Source organism: Centropristis striata, chromosome 17 (genome assembly GCF_030273125.1).
Source record: "Centropristis striata isolate RG_2023a ecotype Rhode Island chromosome 17, C.striata_1.0, whole genome shotgun sequence".
Classification (NCBI taxonomy): Eukaryota; Metazoa; Chordata; class Actinopteri; order Perciformes; family Serranidae; genus Centropristis; species Centropristis striata.
This window is the reverse complement of record NC_081533.1, coordinates 35,691,209-35,715,920: the sequence shown is the minus strand read 5'-3', so window position 1 is coordinate 35,715,920 and position 24,712 is coordinate 35,691,209. Positions and strand designations below refer to the sequence as shown.

General features: G+C 42.3%; 1 protein-coding gene across 1 annotated transcript; it reads left to right on the top strand.

Annotated features, from left to right (window-relative positions):
* Positions 1–21,239: 21,239 nt before the first annotated feature.
* Positions 21,240–23,917, top strand: LOC131989348 (macrophage mannose receptor 1-like). Its single transcript, XM_059354537.1, has 5 exons — positions 21,240–21,370; positions 21,754–22,098; positions 22,448–22,542; positions 23,583–23,645; positions 23,909–23,917. Exons 1-5 carry the CDS (start codon positions 21,298–21,300, stop codon positions 23,915–23,917), a joined length of 585 nt encoding a protein of 194 aa, XP_059210520.1. The 5' UTR covers positions 21,240–21,297.
* The last annotated feature ends 795 nt before the right edge of the window (positions 23,918–24,712 follow it).

Genomic DNA, 24,712 nt, shown 5'->3' with positions numbered 1-24,712 from the left:
TTTATAAGTCAAGGAACAAATATTTGTGCCCACATTTAAATCTAAATCAGCCGTTAACATTATCTACCGTTATTATTCTGCTAATCTTTAAAAGCTCTCTCAGTAGGGTGGTTTTGATGGTGACTTTGCATTACATTTGAACACTAAAGTGCTCTACATTATGTGTAATACAAACAAAATGTAATGTGTCAATAAAACAACAACTGCTGTTTATAATAAGGTGAGATCAGGTCAAAGTCCATCAATGATTAACAGACTTTACTCCTCCGTCTGAAGAACGGACACGCCATGCAGCAGGTACGTCGTCTCATTTATTTCTTTATTTTCCTGTCTGTTTTGTATAAAATAATCTGTATTCTAACAACTTTACCAACAATAACACTTGGTCTGCCTTCAGAGAGGCGACCTTTGTAGTTATTCTCTATAACAGCTATGTCCAACACACGGTAACTCACTACAAAAATAATCTAGACTGAGAAACAGCACTGCAGGTAAGTCAACAACAAAAAAGGTTCAAGATTTTACGTTTCAAAGATTTAACACAACATAATCTTTTTTTTTTTTTTTTAATGAATGTATTTGAACTGCATTTGTATAATAGAAATGGTTCAAATGATAAACTATTGAACAAGTCTGAAATTGTCTTAGGCATGTTGGATAAAAAAAAAAGTGAAATATAACTCAGCTTTAATATACATACTATACACAGTTTTTCAAATACTCTGCACCGGACTGTCTGTGTTGCCAAAACTGAAAGTTAATTTGCATTACGTGGACAGGTTCAGTCTTGACATCATAAAATACACTGGGACACACATGGCAGTAAAGACTATTGTGTTATATATAGTTAGACAATTAATAATAATAATACATTAAATTTTTATAGTGCTTTTAAAGGCACTCAAAGTCGCTTTACATGACAGGAAATTAGACACACACAAACACAAAATACAGAAGAAAACAACTAAACAGAGATGAGAGATTATGAGTTTGGGTATTGTAAGCTATTTTGAAAAGGTTTTGAGTTAGTTTTTGAAGGCGTGGAGGGAGTCGGAATTGCGGATGTGAGTAGGGAGGAGGTCCAGAGGGTCGGGGCAGCAGTGGAGAAGGCTCTGTCGCCAATGGTGCGGTGCTTGGTCCTGGTGATGGGGGTCAGTAGGATCTGAAGGTGCTTGGTCCTGTTGATGGGGGTCAGTAGGATCTGAAGGTGCTTGGTCCTGGTGATGGGGGTCAGTAGGATCTGAAGGTGCTTGGTCCTGGTGATGGAGGTCAGTAGGTTGGCGTCTGAAGATCTGAGGTTGCGGGTGGGGGAGTGACGTTGGAGCAGATCTGTGAGGTATGGGGGAGCAAGGTTATTGAGGGCTTTGTAGGTGATGAGCAGGATCTTAAAGTGGATTCTGTGCTGGATAGGGAGCCAGTGAAGGTGCTGAAGGATGGGCGTGATGGGGTCTCTGGAGCGGGAGTGGGTGAGCAAACAGGCAGCTGAATTTTGGACATATTGTAGTTTTTGAAGGTTGGTGGAGGGGAGGCCGTAGAGAATGCTGTTGCAATAGTCCAGTCTGGAGGTTATGAAAGCATGAATTAGTGTTTCGGCAGCGGAGGACAGGATTGGGCGGAGACGTGAGATGTTGCGGAGGTGGAAGAAGGATGTTTCTGTGATGTTCTTGATGTGAGATTTGAAGGAGAGAGTAGGATCCATGGTGACGCCGAGATTTCGGACAGAGGGGGAGGGGGTGACTGTGAGTCCATCAATGTTCAGTGAGAAGTCCTGGGAAGAGGGGAGGCGGGATTTGGGGCCAATGACGATGATTTCTGATTTGTTGTAGTTTAGTTTGAGAAAGTTGCTGTTCATCCAGGTTTTTATGTCGGTGAGGCAGTTTGTGATGGTAAGCAGAGCGGCAGGAGTGATGGTTTTTATAGAGAGGTAGAGTTGGGTATCGTCTGCATAGCAATGAAATTGTAGTCCATGGTGGCGTATGATGTGACCGAGGGGTAGCATGTACAGGATGAATAGGAGAGGACCAAGCACCAAGCCTTGGGGGACACCATGTGTGACAGGGATGATATGGGATTTGCAGTTATTGATGGAGATGTAGTGAAATCTATCAGAGAGGTAGGATTTAAACCAGGAGAGTGCTGAGCCAGTGATACCAATGCATGATTGCAGACGACTGAGGAGGACGGAGTGGTCGATGGTGTCAAAAGCGGCGCTGAGGTCGAGGAGGAGGAGAATGTTGAGGGAGCCGGAGTCAGAGGCGAGTAGGAGGTCGTTGGTGACTTTTAGTAGAGCGGTTTCGGTGCTGTGGTGGGTATGGAAGCCAGATTGGAATGTTTCGTAGAGTTGATTGGAGTGGAGGTAGTGCTGGAGTTGATCGGCAACAAAACGTTCTAGAATTTTCGAGAGAAATGGGAGGTTTGAAATGGGTCTGAAGTTTTCGGGGTTATCAGGGTCCAGGCCGGGCTTCTTGAGGATGGGTGTGATGGCAGCAAGTTTGAAACAGGAGGGAACCGTACCAGAGGTGAGGGAGGAGTTTATGATGTTGGTTATGAGTGGGGTGAGACAGGGGAGGCAAGCTTTGACGAGGATGGAGGGAATGGGGTCCAGGGAGCAGGTGGGGTGTTTAATGCTTGAGAACATATTGGAGAGGTCAGATGCTGTTATGGGTGAAAAGGAAGAAAGACAATGGTCTGTTAGTGAAGGAGGTGAAAGTTGTGGGTTGAGGCTGACGGAGGAGGAGGTGGCAAGCTGGCTGTGTATGTTGTCAACTTCTGAGTGAAAGAATGATAGAAAGTTATTGCATTTTTCCGGGGTGAAGGAGTGTGAGATGTGGTCCATAGGTTTGAGGAGCTTATTTATTGTAGAAAACAGAGTGTGGGGGTTGGAGGAGCCAGAGTGAATGATGCCGGAGTAGAAGGTGGAGCGGGCTTCGTTGAGTGCTGACTTGTATTGGTGGATATGGTCTTTGTAGGCTTGGTAGTGAACAGTGAGTTCAGTTTTGTTGTGTAGGCGTTCCAGTTTTCTGCGCTGTTTCTTTAGTTGGTGAAGTTCGGGAGTGTACCAGGGGGCAGAGTGAGTGAATGAGACATTTTTTGTTTTTATGGGAGCAAGCTGGTTGAGGCAGGTGGACAGAGTGTGGTTGTACAGGTTGACGAGGTCTATTGGAGTTGGGTTTTCAGGGAGGGTGGAGTCAGCTATGGTGTTGGATATGCATGTGGAGAGGGTGGTTGGACAGAGAGACTTGAGGTTGCGAAAGGTTATAATGCAGTTTTGTTTGGGTTGGGGGCTGGGAATGTTGATGTCCATGATGATGGTCAGGTGGTCGGAGATGGTGAGGTCAGTGTGTGAGAGGTTGTCAATATTGAGGCCAGTGGAACAAACCAGGTCCAGAATCTGCCCACGGCGGTGGGTGGGGAAATTTACATGTTGGGTGAGGTTGAAGCAGTTGAGAATGTCCAGAAAGTCTGTTGTACTTTTACAGTCAGGGGAGTCAATGTGGATATTAAAGTCACCTAGGAGTAGGATGGATGGCAAGACTGAAGACAGTTGTGTGAAGAATTCTGAGAAATCTGACAGAAAGTTTGGGTTGGGTTTGGGTGGACGGTAGATGATAGCAATGATGAGGGGTTTTGGACCGGGGAGTTTAAATGCCAGATGTTCAAAAGATGGTGCAACAGTGATGGAGAGTGGTCGAGGGTTGAGGTCTTGGCGGTGTATGGCTGCAATTCCTCCTCCTCGGCCCTTAGAGCGAGGGTTGTCCATGTATGAATATCCAGTAGGTGTGGTTTGGTTGAGTGTGAAATATTCCAAGGGTTTTTGCCAGGTTTCGGTCAGACAGAGGAAGTCCAGTTGTTTGTCAGTGATGAATTCATTTAAGATGAGGCTTTTATTGTTGAGGGATCTTGTGTTCACATAAACCACCAATGTTTTTTTTAGGATTTATATTATTAATTGTATTATTGAATGCACAAGTTACTTTTGCTGAACACTGATTCTAAAGTTTATTTTTCCATATAACAAATAATCACTGGTCTAATTTAATTTCCAGAACTACAAGATGCTTCCCCAGAAGAATGGACTGTCCCTCCAGTCTCCACTCAGACTCCTCAGTGTTTTGGTTTTCCACCTTCTGCTCACACACTCTTGTAGAGGTAAGTGACACATGCAAGACCACTGTGGATGCTCCCCAGAGTCAAAGAAGGATCCTCAAACGGCTGAATTTGAAAGATGCTACGTCATAGAGATCTGTCAAAGGACTGTTCCTTAGAATCCTACAGAGTCTTTCTTTCGGTGAATTTCCAGCAATGCTTGTGTGTGTATCCCCCACCCATAATGCTTTGCATACAATCTTTTTATTTGTTTTTTTTTGGTGGTTGGCAAACCAGTGTATAGGTGCATTACCGTCACCTACTGGACTGGAGTGTGGATATCACTCACATATATCATGCAGATAAAGGGCCTGCCACCATTGGCACACTATCATGAAGGTTTAATTATAAAGATGAAAAGATCCGACTGATTTTAAATGCAGAAAGGAATAAACTGATCTATTTGTTTCCAGGTCAGTCTCAGTTAGTTGGTCCATCTCAGCCAATAGTGGCAAACATTGGTGATGACATCATTTTGCCATGTTACCTGAAGCCTGTGAAGGATATTTCTGCCATGACGCTGGAGTGGACGAGACCGGACCTGAATCCTGAATTTGTAAATGTGCGGCGTAATGGCAAGGATCTCATTTCTGCTAGAAATCCATCTTTCAAAGGAAGAACTTCTCTGTTCACTCATGAACTGAAGAAGGGAAACATGACACTGAAACTCTCCAAAGTGAAACCGTCTGATGCGGGGAGTTACACATGCTTCATTCCAAAACTGAATAAAGCATCAGCCATGGAGCTTGTTGTTGGTAAGTGGACACACACTGTATAGTGGGATCAGTTCAATATTCATTCAACGACACACTGTTAAAAAACTTCTAAAAAGTTAGACTGTTTCACAACTCTCCAATAGAGGATTTTGGTAGTTATTGGCAAACGAGCTGTGATGCTGATTCAGCAAACAATGAATGAACCCAAATGCACAAGTTAATCAACAGAATGAAAGTATGCAAAAGATTTTTATGAAGATTTGGCACAGCAGGTAAAATCGAAAAACTGATTAAACATACCAAAATCCTAAGAAACACTGAGCGGCAACACAAGGGAAAGTGCTTTTATGTTTACTGACGAGCAGACAAGACAAACTGACACAAACATGAGGGAAGAGACTGACTAAATACACGGAAAGAGGGCGGGATAATTGGGAACAGGTGACAACAATCAGGGGTGGGAACAGGTGATCACAACACGGCAGGAAGTCTTGAGACAAGACACAATGTGAGTATCAAAATAAAACAGGAAACAGAGCTAAATAATAAGGAAAAATAAATGAAAAACAGGATCCTTTGTCATTATTAACTCATTCATTGTTTTGCCGTTTTAGAATGTTTCCTTTTTCTCAATACCAGGCGCCGTTTCCTCGCCTGTCATTAATTTAGCAGGAATTGACATCAACAGAGCAGGAGCGGTGTTACAGTGTGAGTCTTCTGGCTGGTATCCAGAGCCTGAGGTGTTGTGGCTGGACGGTGAGGGAAAGCTCCTCTCTGCTGGACCTACAGAGACAGTCAGAGGTCCTGATGACCTCTATACTGTCAGCAGCAGAGTGACTGTGGAGAAGAGACACAGCAACAGCTTCACCTGTAGAGTCCACCAGAAGGACACCAACCACACCACAGAGACACATATTAAGATTTTGGGTAAATAATTATTGTTTTTTATAGGTATGATCCCTGTTTAGTTTACAAAACCTGATATATAGTTTTTTATAAAATGTGATTTTCTTTGTGTTTTTTGATTTCAGATGATTTCTTTAAAGTCCAGTCCAGTTCTGCTTACGCCATTATTGGTTTGGTTGTTAGTCTGGCTGTTTGCATCCTGCTTATTCTGTTACTCTTCTTTTTTGTGTCCAAACAGAGACGAAAGAACAACAGTAAGTCACAAATGAATTAAAGTGTTATTCAAATGTGAAGTTATTCTCACAGGTTTAATGTGAATTGTATAACTATAAGCTAAATTTCATTTGATAAAAATGTCAGAACTTTCACAAATCATCGCGTTCAAGAAGATGAAAACACATAAACATTTACTTTTATCCTATACTAACACTAAATACTTCATTTGTTTTCACACAGAGACCAGGAGAAGCCACGGGGATGAAACTGATAACAGAAAAAAGAAGAACCAAACTAAAAGACATGGAGATCAGTCTGTCACTGAAGAAAGGGAGGGAGATCAGCTAATGTCAGAACAAACAGTGGAAATGAGAGATTTGAACAATGAAGACAGAGAAAAGACCAAACATGTAAGAAACAGTTTGATTTACAGTAAAAAAAAAAATATATATATACAAGATGGGACAAAAGGTCTCATATATACATATGCCAACAAGATCTCCAACCTAAACGACAGAATAGACCGTTTGTCCATCACACCCATAACGACACATATGAGCGTTTCATGGCGGTGCAGAGACACAATGTTCAAGGATAAAGAGAAGAAACTGAACTGAAACCTAAGGTCTTCATTGGTACATGTGTTGGATGATGTGTTATAGAGACGTGATGAGGGAATTATGTTAATGTTACTTCTAATCAACATATAATTTGTTTTCCACCAAAATACAATATCCACATCTACTGAAGCATTATTAAATTGTTTTATAGTTGTATTTGGGCTCTAACAGTATTCCTTATCCTCTGCCTGATCTTTTTCCTTCTCTGTCCTCCTTGAATCCCTTCAAGCAGCTCCGGGATGAGCAGCAGAGGAGAGAGGACGCAGAGAAGGAAGTGGAGTCCATAAAGAAACAGGTTCATCTCCATATTTTCTTCGTTTCAGATTTCTTTCTAGCTGCTACATGTTTGTTAGTTTGTTGTTTATTTCTCCTTTAAATTTCTCCTCTTTACTTCTCTTGGATGTTTAAAGTAACAAAGACCCAACAACAAACTTGATCTGATTTCCAAACTGTAAACTAAAGATTCATTTTTTAAAGTTTATGTTGTATATGTGCTAAAGCTAACAGTACATGTTGCTAAATCCAGCTGGTATTTCCACTGAGATGATCACAAGAGTGAAGATGTTACTCCTTAAGAAAACTCAACTACAAATCACAACTCTTGGTTGTGTTTGAGTCTCTGTGTGCAGAGTAAAACTCTACTGAAAGACCAACATCATCTGTCTTTGTTAGCTGGAGAGAATCAGTGAAGAGCTGAAACTGACTCAAGATCAGCTGAATGCAGAGCGCGACCAGAATAAATCACAGGTAAACACACATGACAATATGAAATCTATGTGGCTGAAAGTGAGGTGAAGGTCTACCATGTTGAATGAGGAATGAGTGAGACAGACAGACTGGACTCTGCTGGTCAGTCATCAGGTTTCTGCTCTGACTAACGCCTGGATTCCACTGGATGCGTAACGACTCCTAGGGATTCGTCCGCAACGGCTGTGTATCTCCACAGTCCGTCAACACCCACCGGATCCGTCTGTGTCGGAGCTGTTGCGGACAGCAGAGTCCCGAGGACGCACGAGATCTCGCGAATTCACGCCTAATCAATTGATATAACTGGAAGATAATCAACATCTCCTCGTTAATGACTGGAGACAAATCCAGCGACTCCGTCTTAACGAGCGCTAACGAGGTCGGCCGGCTTGTTAACGAGAGCCTCTTGTTAACAAGCCTTAGTGATCTCTGTTTGTTTACAACAAGCACCGGAGTGAGCGGTGTCAGTGGGGTGAAAAGACGAGTGAAAACCTCTAACCTGTTGATTTCAGGTCTTCAAGTTATGAAATACGATCCGCCGTGAACCCGAGGTACTTTATTTTGAAAATATACCGGATGGTTTTATTTTGTGTCTGTGCACGACTTCCTGTCCCGAACGATCTGTTCTGTGCTGAATTTATGCGTAGTGCTCCGTCGTCCGACAAAAATAGAAGCTCTGCTCCAGTGTTGGAGGGCTGTCGGATGGCCATGCGACGTCGGACTCATTACGCAGCGGATCTGCAGTCGGTGGAATCTCACACATTGATTATAATGGGTGCAGAACGGCTCCGACGACGGATCTGCAGCCGTTACGCATCCAGTGGAATCCAGGGGTTACTTTGCTCCTTCTAGAGGTCCAACTAGAAAAGGTAGAACAGTTCAGTCCAAACAAGCTTTGGTTTGTATACAGTCAAGCTGTTTGTGAGGCAAAACTACAGGAAAAAGGATAGATTTCAGTCGCTGGAAAAAACAGGAAGCAAGACTAAATTAGTAACTAGGATTAAAAATAAAACAGGAAATACTAAAAACATCACAACATTAGAGGGTTACTTGATGGTTGTGACACCTGTCATGATTTGTTCTTTATGTTTCCTCACAAACTTTAATAAGAGAACAGTCTGTCATCTTGTGTCTTTATCTTCTCTCCTCTCAGGTGGATCGACTATCAGCTGATAACAAGGAGCTCCAAGAGGAGAAACAGAGGAGAGAGGAGGAGCTGCAGTATAAGAAAAGAGAGGTTCTGCTTTTATTAATAATGATTTTTGTTTCTCCTCATTCACACTTTAATTTCACAAATGGGGATCTTTATCTTCTCTCCTCTCAGGTGACTCGACTATCAGCTGAACTTGAGAAGCTCCAACAGAAGAAACAGAGGAGTTGGAGGAAGCCGAAAGAGGAGCCGGAGAACAAGAAACAAGAGGTTCACAGCCTATTAATATTAATTTGTGTTTCTTCTTAATATTTTAATATCCAGCCTTTCATATGTAGAAAAAATGTTAATAATTACAAAAACTAGTATTGACGACTTCGACCAATCTGTCCATGAACTTTTGATGACGGTGACAAAATACAAAAATTACTATCAATAACTTTTATTACACCAAATAAGAAATACGTCATGTTTTTGTTTACATGAACTAATATAATCAACATTCCTTTGATTGCCTTAAAGTCATGTACAGCCTGTGAGTCACAGATAAAGTGATCATGGCCCTGAATCTATTGATTGTCATTTTACTTTATTACATTTGATTGATGTATTTTTGTTTTGCTGATCTCTTGACAATGTTGACTTGGAGACATTCTCTTTTTATAGATCAGTTTAATGGCTTCAATTGTTATTTTCATGCTAAATTAATCATATTTAGAGAGATAATGTGCACAGATTAACTATGTGCACATTAAAATCACCACATCGAGCCAGTTTCTTCATCTCTCTTTTCCTTTCAGTGGGAGAAGAAGTTCCAGGAGGAGAAGAGCAAAAGGGAGGAAGCTGAGAAAACTTTGGAGACCCTACAGAAGCAGCTGAGGACCAAGGTTATATAAGACTTGAGAATGTGCTCATCACCCCATAAGTACAGACGAGTAGACGCCTGCTCCACCTTCTGGGAGGTGTCATCGTAACTACTTAAGTTCTGGCATTTACAGGCATTTATTCAACTTTTAGAATACCTAACCAGGAAACCCTTTGTCTGAACCTCAAAGAAGTAGTTTAGTGGCCTAAACATAAGCACACTGTGGCTTCATACAGCTAATGAATGAACTGGAAACCAGACTACAAGATAGAGTAGGCCCTTACGATTTCTTTGTTTGTAGTGAAGAACATTCTCTAAAAAAATTAAAATACAGATAAATCAGTCATGTAGTTGTGCTGCAGTCAAAATCAACAAAGTGGTGCATACATGTTGGTGGTGCAGGAAAGAAAATAATCAAATACAACAGATCAACACAATCTGCTTCCACATATTTCTATCACAAATAAAAATAATATAATAATAACTAGAAAATTTCCTCTGGGGAAATTTTGAAAGGGCCATGGGGGTTACTGCCGGTGTGTGTACACTATGATGAGATTCTTCAGAGATTTCAAACTATGCCCTTTAACCTCAAAATGTGTGTGTGTAGCGAAAATCGCAAAGTTACCTGTGTGTGTGTGCGCGCGTGTGTGTTTGAAGCATGTGTGAGGAGTGTGAGCGCTAACGCGCGCGTGTGTGTGTATCTGTAACTGTAATCACATCAAAGATCAAAGCAATCAACAGAATTAACTGACACCTGTTAATGAAAGAGTGACAGCAGCCAGAGGTGGACAGGCTGGAATTTCTGGCCTCGAACAGAAAGCATTTTTGACAAAACCATAATACCTATCATTGATCCGACTTCACTTTGAGCGTCCTGAGTTCTTCCTCAACGTCTACATATGGTTTTTTTTAAGAAAAATGAATTAATAGCTTTGTTAGAGCATTCTAAAAAAATTGTTATATCTCACTTTTTCCGAAATCTCCCTGCGTTTTTAATATGGCACCCAATGAGGATGTTGGTGGCGCATCTGTGCGTCGTACGCCCAAACTATAACTCTGACAGCTTTACCAGAGGATTGTGAGGGAGAAGACTAATTTTCCTACGTTTGTACGTATTAATACACCAATACACAAGACTTGTGTCTACTGTTCAAAGTTTAAATGGAGTCTCTAGGTGAAATTATGCCGGAGAAGTAGACGTTTAAAAATCTCCAATTATTGTTCTTTTTCGCTCATTTTTTGTCAGCCGTCCCATTCATTTCAATGCAAAATTTTGGGCAGTTTTTCGCGACTTACGTCGCAAAAAATTCATATTCTGTAGAGAAAAGTAATAGCACACCGATCCCGATCAAACCGCACGTTTTGATATATAATTTGTCCTGCAACTCTTCAAGTTGTAGGACTAGTAGCGGGACGAAATTGCGTCCGGAAGAGGAAGAAGAAGAAATCCACAGTATAACAGTAGTGCAGCACTGGTCCCTACAGCTATTGCTGTATGGGACCAGTGCTGGGGAGATTGCCTCGAGGCCCTAATTATAATAAAATGCCTCTCTTCTTCTTTCCATTCTCCTAGGTGGTGGGGTTGACCCAGCATGAGAAACATGGAACAGAGACGGCTGAGAGAGATCTGAAGCAGCTGAGAGCCATGAACGAACAGGTTCATCTTTTCACCCAAATCATTTTTTAAACTTTAAACTGTGTTTGACATTTATTTGTTCCTGAGACTAACATGATTAAACTAACCATGAGAGCAAATCATAAAAATCACTGAACTTGTCTCGTGTGTCACTGTAGGACAAAGAAGTGAAACATTGAATCTATTGATTGTCATTTTACATTATTGGATTTTATTGATGTAGTTTTTACATTCATACATTCTTGACTTGATGTTCAGTTTGAGGGCTTCAGTGTCTAATTCCGTGACTCTAATTGCACTGACAAACATTGTTTCAATGACTTTTTTTTTTTTTTTTAGCTTTTATTGACAGGAGAGATTGAGAGGGAAAGGGGGAGACAGAGGGGAGGATATGCGGGAAAGGGCTCCGAGCAGGATTCGAACCCGGGCCGCCCGCTTGCAAGGACTGGGTCTCTGTGCTACGCGCTCTACCAGGTGTGCCACCGGGATCGCCCCCTTTCAATGACTTTTGAGTGGGTTCATTACCCCATACAGGCGAGTAGACGCCTGCTCCACCTTCTAGGAGGTGCAGCAAGTTGTCAGAGGCAGAAAGGAAAGCAGAGAGGAAAAGTAAGGGATCTTAGTTTAAAGCATGAAAACTCTCTTTCTCACTTAACCTCAGTGTGTCTCATTTTACTCACTTCCAATAATTACTTTGTCAGCGTAACTACTTAAGTTCTGGCATTTACATACATTTATTCAACTTTTAGAAGGCCTAATCAGGAACTCTTTGCCCTATCCTCAGGGAAGTAGTTGTGTGGCCTAAACAAAAGAACACTGCAGCTTCATACAGTCATTGAATAAATTGGAAACCCGGAATGAACTGAAAACCAGACTACAAGGGAGAGTAGGTCCTTACTTGCACATACTGATGAGAAATGCTGAAAACATCCATTCAATAGCATTAAAAACATCCAGACCAGGGAAACTGCTCTCTGTCTGTCTGAACTCATATGACTGTTTGAGGAACATGTATACGGTGAACAACAAATTGTAACTTTTAATCATTTTGACACTCTTTGTCAGTTTAAAACATTTTCTAAAAACAAAACTGAAAATTCAGATACTCACACATCCACTCAGTGTAATTAAACCGGAGTCAAACTATAAGTGAATCCCATTTCAGTCTAAACACAGCATGTATTTCAGTCAGTAGTTCAACAGTTTTAGTCTCACTTCCTGCACTAAACTATTTCAGAAATGATCAACTTGTCTGTCTGCACGTGAGTTAGTTGGTGATTCTTGAAGGACTCTGTGTTGTCTCCATTTCAGCAGAGTAGAGGCGAGGTTAAAGATCCACAACCTGAGAGACCTCAGAGACCTCAGTACCAGAGACCTCAGAGACCTCAGTACCAGAGACCTCAGTACCAGAGTTCTCAGTACCAGAGTTCTCAGTTCCAGAGCAGCGCCAGAATAAGATCAACCATAAGACCTGTTGTTGTTGTTGTTGAGGTCAACGAATATTACAAATACATCCGTCTCGGAAACAAGTCTACTCAGGTAATTTCATTGGTTTGTGGATCAGCACTGATTATGTCTTGTTTTCATATATTTTATAAACAATAGATTTAACTCACACTCTTTCAGGAACAAGAGCTGGAAGGCTGGAAGTTACATGTCCAGTTTGAAAACAAGGAAACCATCACCTACACATTTAAGAAGTCATTCAAACTCGAAGCAGGAAACACTGTCACTGTGAGTCTTTTTCAGTTCATGTTGTTCCATTCAAAGTTAAGAAAACACTTAAAGGAATAGTTCGGAATTTTGGAAATAGGTCCTCATTTCCAACTTAGCCGGTGTGATATAGGTCGGTGGAGACCGTTTTCAGCACATTTTATGCAGTCCTTATAGTTGCACAAGTCACTGTTGCTAAACTGGTGTTGAGCTAGCGCACGTCAATAGTAACATCCAGCCTGTCACTAAAAACAGCTTTACCTGCTCCGCAGAACACCCGAGACAAATGCATTATAACGTTGGACTATCCATGTACATGTCTGTGTTGATAGAATCATTTTAGAAATTAAACCAACCTTGCATTTTCAATGTTAAAACATCTTGAGGGACTAGTTTCTCAGCAGCAGCGGAATTTTACTTTGTGGGTTAGTAGTAGTGCGTCAAAACGAAACCAAACTGGTATGGCTGATTTGATAACACAAACTCATCTTCGTCGTCCTCAAACTCCGAAATCTCAGCATGGCTGGCAGTGGCCATAGTGTCCTGCTATCCTGTCTCCGCTATGACAGCACCTAAATAAACCGAAACCGTCTTCCACTGTAGCCTCACTAGCCTGGAGATAATATCACTCCGCCGCTGCCGTAGCCTAAGCAACAACAGGGAACAAAGTATAAGCTATTCCAATGCTATGCAAGGTTGGTTTAGTTTCTAACATTATTCTATCAACACAGACATGTACATCCATAGTCCGACGTTATAATGCATTTGTCTCGGGTGTTCTGAGGAGCAGGTAAAGCTGTTTTTAGTGACAGGCTGGATGTTACTGTTGACGTGCGCTAGCTCAACACCAGTTTAGCAACAGTGACTTGTGCAACTATAAGGACTGCATAAAATGTGCTGAAAACGGTCTCCACCGACCTATATCACACCGGCTAAGTTGGAAATGAGGTCCTATGTCCAAAATTCCGAACTATTCCTTTAATTATCATTTTGATTGTTTATTGTTGTAATGATTCTGCTTGTAAGTCTGTGACTTTTTCCTATTTTACAGATAGGGGGTTCTTATTCCCGTGTTTGTTCTCCTGACCTGGTGTGGAGGGACCTGGTATTATGGAGTTATAATAAAGTGCAGCGAATCATGCTCGTCAGTGAAACTGGAGACATTCAACATCAATTCCTTTTATAGTTTAGAGTCACTAAAGATAATAACTAACCTAATTCAATCATTTTTCAAAGAACATCTTTCTCCTTTCAACTACATTTCTATATAATTAATTCCACCTATTCTAAATTGAAAAGCACTCCTGGATGTTGATGCAACATATTCTGAAATGAAGAATATTAAACTGCCATAAAGATGAAGGGTAAAATAAATTAAACTAAGTAACGTAACCAAGGAACTCCTTTCATGAAACATTTTTGATATTCTATTTTAAGAGTCAATATGCTGTTGTGCAGCTTTCACATATTTGCTCTGAGAACTTTTTATTTGTCCTGCAGTACAACTTTAGAATAAATAATGATAAAAATATAATTTTGTAATTTTAACTACATTATTTGATGCTTTGCTAAATAATTTGTATCACTCAATCTTTTTTATATTTACACATTTTATATATTAAAATGAACAAATGTGATGATTGTTTTTCTAGCTTTTTCCTCAATTCTTTCCTCAATTCCTCAAAAGCTAATTGGCTCGTCATTTAGTATCACTCTAGCCTTCTACTTTAGACTAATTTAGCAATTATGAATGGTTTCTGTGTTGGTAAGCAACATTTAATTCAGTGTTTTCATAAAATCTTTATTTTTATGCATTTTCTTTGTTACAAAAAATTAAATTTTTTATTTTGTTTTTATTAAAATTGATAATACTTTTTGTATTTCTAAAAATTGTGAATACTATTTTATATTTTTAGTTTACTTTTTATATTTTTACTTTATTTGTAAATACCTTTCTTATATTTATAGTTTATCCTGCTGTTTACTATTTATTGTTATTATTGGACTAATAAAGGAAATCTTAACCTTGGCCTGTACCACTCATAATTCAATTCAAAGAACTTTATTTTTCCGTAAGAACTTCACATGTGGAGGAGCAGCAACAATACAACAATCCATACAATAAACAAACACACATACACACACGCAAACACACACGCACACACACACACACACAGTCTTATGGATGGCTGGACAAAGCTTGACAGGCTCTATTGGTCCTTAGTGGAGCTGCTCTGTATCTGTGGCCTGAGGGTAAGAGCCAATACTGGCTGTGGAGTGTGTGTGTGTGTGTGTGTGTGTGTGTGTGTGTGTGTGTGATGTCCAAAGTGATTTGAGTTGCTTTTTGCTTCGTCCTTTTGTTGTATATGCTGATGAGTGATTCCTGCTGTTGTCCAATTGTGTTTAGTGGGTTCCTATGGATGTTGGACAGCGCTCCAAACCAGGAAGTGATGTTGAAGGTGATTATGGATTCAATGAAACATCTGTAGAACGCTGTCAGGACGGATTGGTGGACCTGGAGTTTGCGGAGTTTGTGAAGGAAAAAGAGACGCTGCTGCCACTTGGAGTGGATGGTGTCAGTATTTGTTTTGAATTTCTGTTTGTGGTGGATTATTGTCCCAAGATATGTGTATGTGTCAACCCTCTCTATGGGCTGGTTGTTGACAGTCAGTGGGGAAGGTGGAGGGGCCTTTCTCAACTCTATTATTAGTTCTTTTTTTGGTTTTGGTGATATTGAGATCAAGGCAGTTCCAACTGCACCAGTCTGAAAATGTGGCCAGCTCAGACTGTAACTGATCTGATGAGTTGGTGGAGTCCATGATGACCGTGTCGTCAGAGTACTTTATGGATGTAATGTCTGGGTTTGTGCTTCTGCAGTCGTTGGTGTAGAGAGTGTAAAGAAGTGGTGAGATGACAGAGCCCTGTGGAGCACCTGTAGAGATCCTCCTGGAGGAGCTGAGGTGGCCGTTAACTCTCACTCTCTGGTGTCTGTCTGTCAGGAATGAGAGCACCCAGAGTACGAGGTGGGGTTGACCTCCATCTGGATAAGATGTTGTCCCATTAGATGGGGTTGCACAGTATTAAAGGCGCTTGAGAAGTCTATGAACACCAGCCGTAGAAATGACTTGGGCTCCTCCAGGTGGGTGAAGGCTCCATGCAGCAGCGTCAGCGTGGCGTCGTCGACCCCTCTGTGGCGTTTATATGCGAACTGAAGCGGGCAGTGGTGTAGTCCAGGGTAAACGCCGGTATACGGTGTATACTTACTTATTTTTCAGTCAGCATTGCGTATAGCCACTTCTAAATCCTAGTGATGGGTCGGATCGTGTCGATGCTTCGGAGCGTGTGTCGAGGAATCCCGGAAGTCTTTGGTGGAGCGCGTATCGACGCTTGTGTTGTTTAGGGCGAGTGACGTCATTGATGACGTTCGAAGCCTCGGTGGTTCAGGAAATGGTTTGACTTGTGCACCCCTTCTTCCTCAGTCCCATCCGAACAAGTTTTTTCGAAAGCTCGAGAGGATGTCTCCAAAAAAAGAAACTTGCTGAGTCCAAGCACAGTGGAGAAATTGTTGTTTTTGAACTGCAGTCAATAAAGTCACAAGCAGAATTGATGTCCCATCTCTGCCCCGTGCTTTGAAAATACTGTAACACTTTTAACAAACATCTCATGTCCTATTGGATTTATTTTATCATTGACTGAAATGATGCTGGTAAAGTAAATAATAATGATTACTATATATTATTAATAATTACTTATACACTGCTATTAGCATTACCCACATATTAATCAAAACAACAGATAAATAAATGAACCACACAAAATCAAATTAAGGTGTTTTTATTTCTGTTGGCAGTGATTATTCCCATGCACCAAGAGGCCTCACAGACAGCTCAAAGGTCAATGACGATTTGGACCAGCAGGGGGTTTGTGAGCACATGAAGCCTCAAGATATGAACCTTTTCTCGAACCAGTTGGCTGGAAAGGTTCAAGGCTTCATGAGGCTTCATCTACCCATCACTACTAAATCCCCCCTGATGCGCAACATTCAGTAATATCTGTGAGCCAGATTGCCCTTTTTTTTCCTCCAGGATGGTGAAGCCATGACCCGCCCTCCTCTGCCTCTAATTGGCTGGTACCCGCTGCCTTCACTGATTAGATTGGTTAACTATAGAGCATGAGGACTGATGAGCCAATCAGAGGCAGAGTAGGGCGGGTCATGCCGAGGAAAATATTGCTAACACCTCAGTGCCCCAGTTGATTGACAGGTCACTGCACGTATCCTTGAAAGATGCGCGATTATTGGAAATGCGAACGAGAAAATCCAGAATAAACATCTTTCAAGTGAGAGAACCAACCGTTACTTTCATGGAGGACATAATTCAGAGGTAAGTTTCAAAGTGGTTTCCAAATGTATCATTGTTTTGAACTACTGGCAATATGACTGTACATTTAGAGGAGAAGAAAATTTTGTCGCCAATAGTTAAGTTAAACTGTGCGAGTCGGCTAACGTTATGAAAGGCTAACTACATTCAAATTCACTTTCTCATTCATTGTTGTTATTTTGTTGTTTTATTTTGCACAGAAAACAGAAAATAAGCATCAAGTTGTCCAGGTGAGATTAAAGGTAGAAATGAGTGAAGGTTTGTTTCCACTGCTGATTCTATCAAACAATCATTGACAGTATTCTGGACGACGTCCCGCTGTAAAACCTTTCGTGTGTGTCCTTGTCTCCTCTCCTGTCTCCTTGTGTCCACTCCTGTGTGTCCTTGTGTCCTCTCTTGTCTCCTCTCCTGTGTGTCCTTGTCTCTTCTCATGTCTCCTTGTTTCCTCTCCTGTGTTTCCTTGTCTCCTCTCTTGTATACTTGTCTCCTCTCCTTTGTGTCCTTGTGTCCTCCCCTGTCTCATTGTGTCCTCTCCTGTCTAATTGTCTCCTCTCCTTTCTCCTTGTCTACTCTCCTGTATGTCCTTGTCTCCTCTCCTGTCTAATTGTCTCCTTCTGTCCCGTCCTTTGTCCTTGTGCCCTCTCCTGTCGCCTTGTCTCCTCTCCTGTCTACTTGTGCCCTCTCCCGTGTGTCCTTGTCTCTTTTCCAGTCTCCTTGTGTCCTCTCCCATCTCCTTATTTCCTCTCCTTTCTCCTTGTCTACTCTCCTGTATGTCCTTGTCTCCTCTCCTGTCTAATTGTCTCCTTCTGTCCCGTCCTTTGTCCTTGTGCCCTCTCCTGTCGCCTTGTCTCCTCTCCTGTCTACTTGTGCCCTCTCCCGTGTGTCCTTGTCTCTTTTCCTGTCTCCTTGTGTCCTCTCCCATCTCCTTATTTCCTCTCCTGTCCCCTTGTCTCCTCTCCTGTCTACTTGTGCCCTCTCCCATGTGTCCTTGTCTCTTTTCCTGTCTCCTTGTGTCCTCTCCCATCTCCTTATTTCCTCTCCTGTCCCTTGTCTCATCTCCTGTCTCCTTGTGTCCTCTCCCATCTCCTTATTTCCTCTCCTTTCCCCTTGTCTCCTCTCCTGTCTACTTGTGCCCTCTCCCATGTGTCCTTGTCTCTTTTCCTGTCTCCTTTTGTCCTCTCCCATCTCCTTATTTCCTCTCCTTTGTCTTTGTCTACTCTCCTGTATGTCCTTGTCTCCTCTCCTGTCTAATTGTCTCCTTCTGTCCCGTCCTTTGTCCTTGTGCCCTCTCCTGTCGCCTTGTCTCCTCTCCTGTCTACTTGTGCCCTCTCCTGAGTGTCCTTGTCTCTTCTCCTGTCTCCTTGTGTCCTCTCCCATCTCCTTATTTCCTCTCCTGTCCCCTTGTCTCCTCTCCTGTCTACTTGTGCCCTCTCCCATGTGTCCTTGTCTCTTCTCCTGTCTCCTTGTGTCCTCTCTCATCTCCTTACTTCCTCTCCTGTCCCTTTTCTCATCTCCTGTTTCCTTGTGTCCTCTCCTGTCTTTTTGTGTCCCTGTGTCCTCTCCTTTCTCCTTGTCTCCTCTTCAGTGTCCTTGTGTCTTTTCCTGTGTCTGTCTGTCAGTGTATGTATGTACTTGTGTGTGTGTGTGTGTGCAGCAGTCACCAGGCTCCAGCCCCGCCCGACCTGGCAACAGATGAGCTGATAGCAGACCACAGACCACAGACACACACAAACACACACACACACACACACACACACACACACACACACACACACACAGTCTAACAGAGATCCCTGAACTAGTCCAGGTCACTTCAGGTCACCTACAGAAACTGTTTCTGGGTTTTTTCTCTTGTCCCATAATGTTTGTACAAAACGGTAAAACACTTAAATCTACAGTTTATTTTTATGTATCTGAAAATCTTTTTGGGGGATGCTGAACAGGACGAACTCCACGTAGTCTGTGGCCTAGAGGTTAGGACTCGGGCTTGTAACCGGAGGGTGGCCGGTTTCAAACCCAGGACTGACAGGTAATTTGAGCAAGGCACCTAACCCCCCATGCAGCTCCCCAGGTGCACCTTAAATAGTGGCACTCTCTATTTGGTTGTATAGTTGCCTATATAATGACAATAAAGGCTGTTTGATTGATTTGATGTTGAACTATCTCTAGCTTGTAACCCTCCACCTCCAACACAAGCTGGGGCTCCTTCCACGTCCCCAGAGCGTCTGAAGCCGGGGGTCAGCACGTCCAGGTCCCCACCTTTACCTGGCTCACACTGCGCCCCACGCTCAGGCCTCACTCTGCAGGTGGAGGGACCCCAGGTTGGCATCTGTAATCTTCCTGTGATCTTGTGGGAAGAAACCTGTCCTCCCTCCCTCCCTCTCTCTCTCTCTGTCACGCACACAGCACAATGGGATCATATTTGTTTATGTAATATTTTTATGCAAATGATTTCTGCGTCTGACAGTAACACGGTGTTGGTATAACACTGAGCTATTGTTCATTGTCCGTCTCTTCCAGCTGCAGCAGCGAGTCTGAAGGGTCACTCTTTCATGAAGCGAGAGAGAAATCAAGATGTTGGTGGTTTTTCTGCTCCTCATTGCTGCACCAGGTAAGTCTTTCTCTTCTTTTATATTCACACTACATTGATGTATCATTGTGGCTGCAGAGCTCTTATCACAACTCTTTTATGATGCCCTTCAGTTACATTATAACTGATGTAGAGACTAGAGCAGACTGGTTGATGGTGATGACATCATACATGGCTGGATAAAGAGCTGTGGTCCCGGGGCCTCAGGTCTCAGGGCCCCGCCACCTTCACCGTGTCAGGCACGCCTTTCTATTGTTCCAGTCCAGCAGGAACAGGCATGTCGGCACCTGGTAGATCTGAACCAAAACACTTTGTTATGCAATATATTATTTATTATTGTACATGCAGATTTTTTGTTCGAGGTCACAAGCCAAAAAGGTTTAAAAGATGATGTGTTGTATGAAATTGTCCTGTTTCTGAAATGCAGAATAAGTAAAAAGAACAATCTTTCAGTGTGAAACGTTGTGCAGTTATATTAAAATATATGATATTATATATTATATCAGTGTTTTTCAAACTGCCTAAGGCAGACCTGTATTCATATCAGTCCAATAATCAGGGCTTTCCCCTGGGACATGGAGCAGCCAGCCAGTGGGGAGAGGTGCAGTCAGCAGGACATGTTGACTCCTCAGCGTCCAGCCTGTAAATGAACCAGGCATGCGTGAAGTGGCTGCTGGCTGTCTTCCAGTCAGAGTCTCTTTTTTCTCTCTCTGACAGACAGAGAGGAACGTTTCTCTGTCACCATGCTGCTGTTGATCTGAAGGGAAGAGGGCTGTAAAATGTCTTTACTCTTAGTCTTTTGTCTATTTTGTTTCTGGTTTCTGTAGCACTTTGAGATTTCTTTATGAAAAGTGCTTTACAAATAAAATGTATTATTATTATTATTATTATGTTATGTTTTATTATACTATATTCATTAAACGGTAAAGTTACAAAGTGAACATGTATAAAAGTTCTTTTTAGCATAAATGTGATAAGTATTCATGTGTGTCTCTACAGGCCTGTGTGCTGGACGTCAGTACCATGTCATTAATGAACAGAAGACTTTTACTGAAGCACAAAGTTACTGCAGAGAGAAATACACAGACCTGGCCACTGTAGACAGCATGGAGGATGTGGAGACCCTGAACAGAAAGGCAGAAACAGCAGGAGTTTCCTCTGTGAGTTCACTTTCCTCTTTCTTTCCCTTCAAACATGTTTCTGACATCATGTCAGTGACACGTGGGTTTAAAGTTTGACAATCTGAGCCGTGATACTTCAGAGAAACTTTGAAATCTTTTTTTTTTACTCTGAAGGAGGACGAAGGATTTAGTTCCCTATTGAACGTGTATTATAAGGGATCTCTTAATGTCCAGTATAAACAGCAGCAATTATTACAGGAAGCAGAACCTGTTTCACTGTTCATATGGACACATGAATATTATTATTATTATTATTATTATTAATGCAAATATGTGTTTCAGGCACCCTGGATTGGGCTGTACGATGACGTGAACAGCTGGAGGTGGTCACTGTCAAACACAAGCTTCTACAGACCAGGAGAGGAGGAGTTCAGAGGATGGGGTTCTGAACAACCAGACAATGAAGGAGGTGATCAACACTGCACACGGATGTATGGTGATGGACTATGGTACGATCGCAGATGCACAGAAAACCATCGGGCGGTGTGCTGTGATGTGAGAGGTGAGAATATTGATGAGTGAAGGTAAAACAGAGCAGGTGAGCTTGTTGACCTCTCCCCTTCTCTGCTGCTCTTTGCCTCTCTGTCTCCAGTTACATGAAGCTCATTTAAAGCAGATGAGTCCTGCCTTCATTTCTCTGTTTATATAAAGAGCTCCATCATTAACAGCTTTATCCCACGTCACTGTCTCAGTCAACAGGGCTGCAAGAGAAGGAGTTGATATGCACACAGCTCCACGGTGACTTCAGCTTCATGCTCACATTCATTAAGAAACATCAGACTGCTGAGAAAAACATTCAGACGCAGAAAAACTCAGATATAAAGTTTGCATCAGTGTTGTGTGTTATGTTGCCTCTGCACAGCTCTTCTCTGGATCTATTTTCAGGGCAGGATGTGACTTTTGTCCTCACTGACTTTAAAATGAACTGGACTGAGGCCCAGAGCTACTGCAGAGAAAACCACACAGACCTGGCCAGTGTGAGGAACCAGGCAGAGAACCAGAAGGTCTATGAGCTGGTTCCAGGAAGATATACCTATGTCTGGATCGGCCTTTTCAGAGACTCCTGGAAGTGGTCCGATGGAAGCAGCTCCTCGTTCAGACACTGGTTACCAGGGCAACCTGATAACAGCAAGGGGACGGAGGCTTGTGCAGCAGCAGATTTCAGCTCCTCTGGAAGATGGGTGGACCTCAACTGTAACAGCAGGAGACCATTCATCTGCTCCGGTCCAGGTGAGTGGTACCCCCTGATTCAAACACTATTTATATTAGATTTAGGTTTACTTTAGCATCAAATGACAATAAATGTGAACTCTCAGGATGTTGGTGTTAATGTGCAGTGACCAACTGCAGATCATCAGTTTGTGTTGACTTCAATGTGAGAATATGAACAGATGGAGGAAGTAACTGCTTCTACCTGACTGATAAACCCCTGAACGCCCCCTGGTGGCGGCCTGCAGTATAGCTCTAAACTGACCACAGGCAGGACTAAACTAACTGAGGACACTTTATATCAACAGGATGCTGATTATTATCAGAGCAGAAATCTCTCAACTCATCATGTTTGATCGTCTCTTTCTAGACGTCCCAACAAGTTCAAAGCAAGTGTTCAGACTGAGGCTGAGCAGCTCTGTGGACCCCAACAACCCTGCTGTGATGGAGGCAATGCTGAAGCAGGTAAATCTGCTTTTTATTCACATTTTATGCAAAAACCCAGCAAACAAATGACTGTTGGAAGCATCAAGGGGAAACTTTATTGACCCTCAGAGAGTTAATTCACATTAAGGCCCCGTTCACACGAGGATGCTCGCGGGTAAAAACAACAAAATATTTTATGTTAAGTGCCTTTCGTTTAGACGGTGACGGCGTTTTTGGGGCTTAAAGACGCAAAAATGTGAAACCACCCTCCAAAGTGTAAAAGTGTAATCCTCTCCTCCGTAGCGTGTCGTCTACACTGACAAGACACAAAACTCTGATCTGATCTGCTCACGTCACGTATGTGTTTACGTCACATACATGCTCCAGGACAGGAAATAAAGAAACGTGGGATTATTTCCATGGTGGGACCTTCAAGCTGCTCTGGCAGCTCTAATAAACTTACAGGAGTCTTTCCACCAAATGTCCAGGATATGTACAGATAGTATTAGTGAACAGAGAAGGATCTGGAATTACCTCCATCACATTCTGGATGCAGCGATTGGTGGGAGGAGCCAGACGGCTGTGAACGAGACCTGGGAGATCTAGTGATGGAGGAGAACTTTGTGGAAGGAGTAGCTGATGAAAATGTGTGGCGTGAAAACTTCTGCATGGCCAAAGATGCTCTTATGGCTTTAAGTGATGCTGCCTGGCTGCATACAATCGAATTTCACACACCTTTGCGTCACCGTATCAGCAGATTTCCTCCTGAAAACGCTCGTCACGCGACGCCACTTTTGCGTCTTCTGTTGAGACCGTCCTCGTGTGAACGGGGCCTGAAGCAGTAAAAGAAACAGTCTGAGGAGGAAACGGATAAAGAGACATTTCAAATAATAAAGTTTAATAATCTCCAAATACAATCCAGCAATGTGAGAAAAGTCTGAGCGTTTACAGGAGAAGAAACAGGGAAAGTCACAAACTATCATGTGAGGAAACAAAGTGTGAAAAAGATCTTCCAGAGGATGAAATGTAAAGAAGAAAGCAGAATGTAATCTCTCTGTGTGAGTAATAATGTTTCTCAGTTCAAACAGAAGCTGAAGGCCCAGGGGGTGAATGACGACGTCACACTGAGCTTTAGGAAGCAGGCAGATGGAAAAGCCTTCCACAAGGAGAAGAAGAAGACCAGAAAGGTGGAGCTTTAATTTAGATTTGCTGTGAATCAGAAAAGTGTGTTTCTTTACTCAGATACCCCTTTTGGACCAAAGCAGTTTCAGGAGCGTTTGGAGCCGGTGCTAGTGCTGGTTCACAGTTGGTTCCACTTGTGAACCAGCTCTGAACCTGTTTTCTTTTCCACAGAGAGCCTGGTCATTACGTCTCTGTTAACGTCTGTATGTCTCCGTCCTCTCAGCCAGTATAACAACAACAGACTACATGTCTCTACAGCACATCTGCTGCTCATCTAGATCACTATGGACGCCCAATACATTCTGATTAACACTGAACGTAACATGCTAATGTTGGACTTTGTTGTTAGCTAACGTTAGCATGCTAGCAATCACCCGCTAACATTAGCCCACTAGCTGGCCCGTATCAATCACATTGCAGTTAAACAAATCAAATAAATGAATGAAACACGTTTTAGTTGGTGTCTCTCAACGGGCCGAGTTGGTCTTGTTGGTCAGATAGCCCCGCCCCCAGCCCCGCCCCCAGCCCCTGATATAAGCAGTTCACAGTTCAACACCAGCAGACAGTTGGTGCCGTAGTGGAACCAGTTTTCTGGCTGGGAACTGGTTCTTTGGCAGTGGAAAACCAAAGAACTGTTTTCAATTGGGCACCGGCCTGAAACCGGCTCTGGTGGAAAAGGGGTCAGAGTCTTTGTGTGATGTGTGAGAATAGAGCTGCAACAATTAGCTGATTAATCGACTCGTTGCAGCTGTTTTTATCATCAAATAATCAGTTTAGTCATTTTACAAGCTCAAATGTCAAATATCTGCTGGTTCCAGCTTCTCCAGTTTAAAGATTTAATGCTTTTATTGGTCATAAACTTATATTTACTGATATTTAAACGTAGAGAGACTGTCGGTTTATTAAAACAAGACATTTGAATTGATCTGTTTGGGCTGTGGGAAATTGTAACAGGCAATGTTTTATTATTTTTCACATTTTATAGGTAAGATAATATAAATGAGATCTGACTGGAATCAACTCCAGT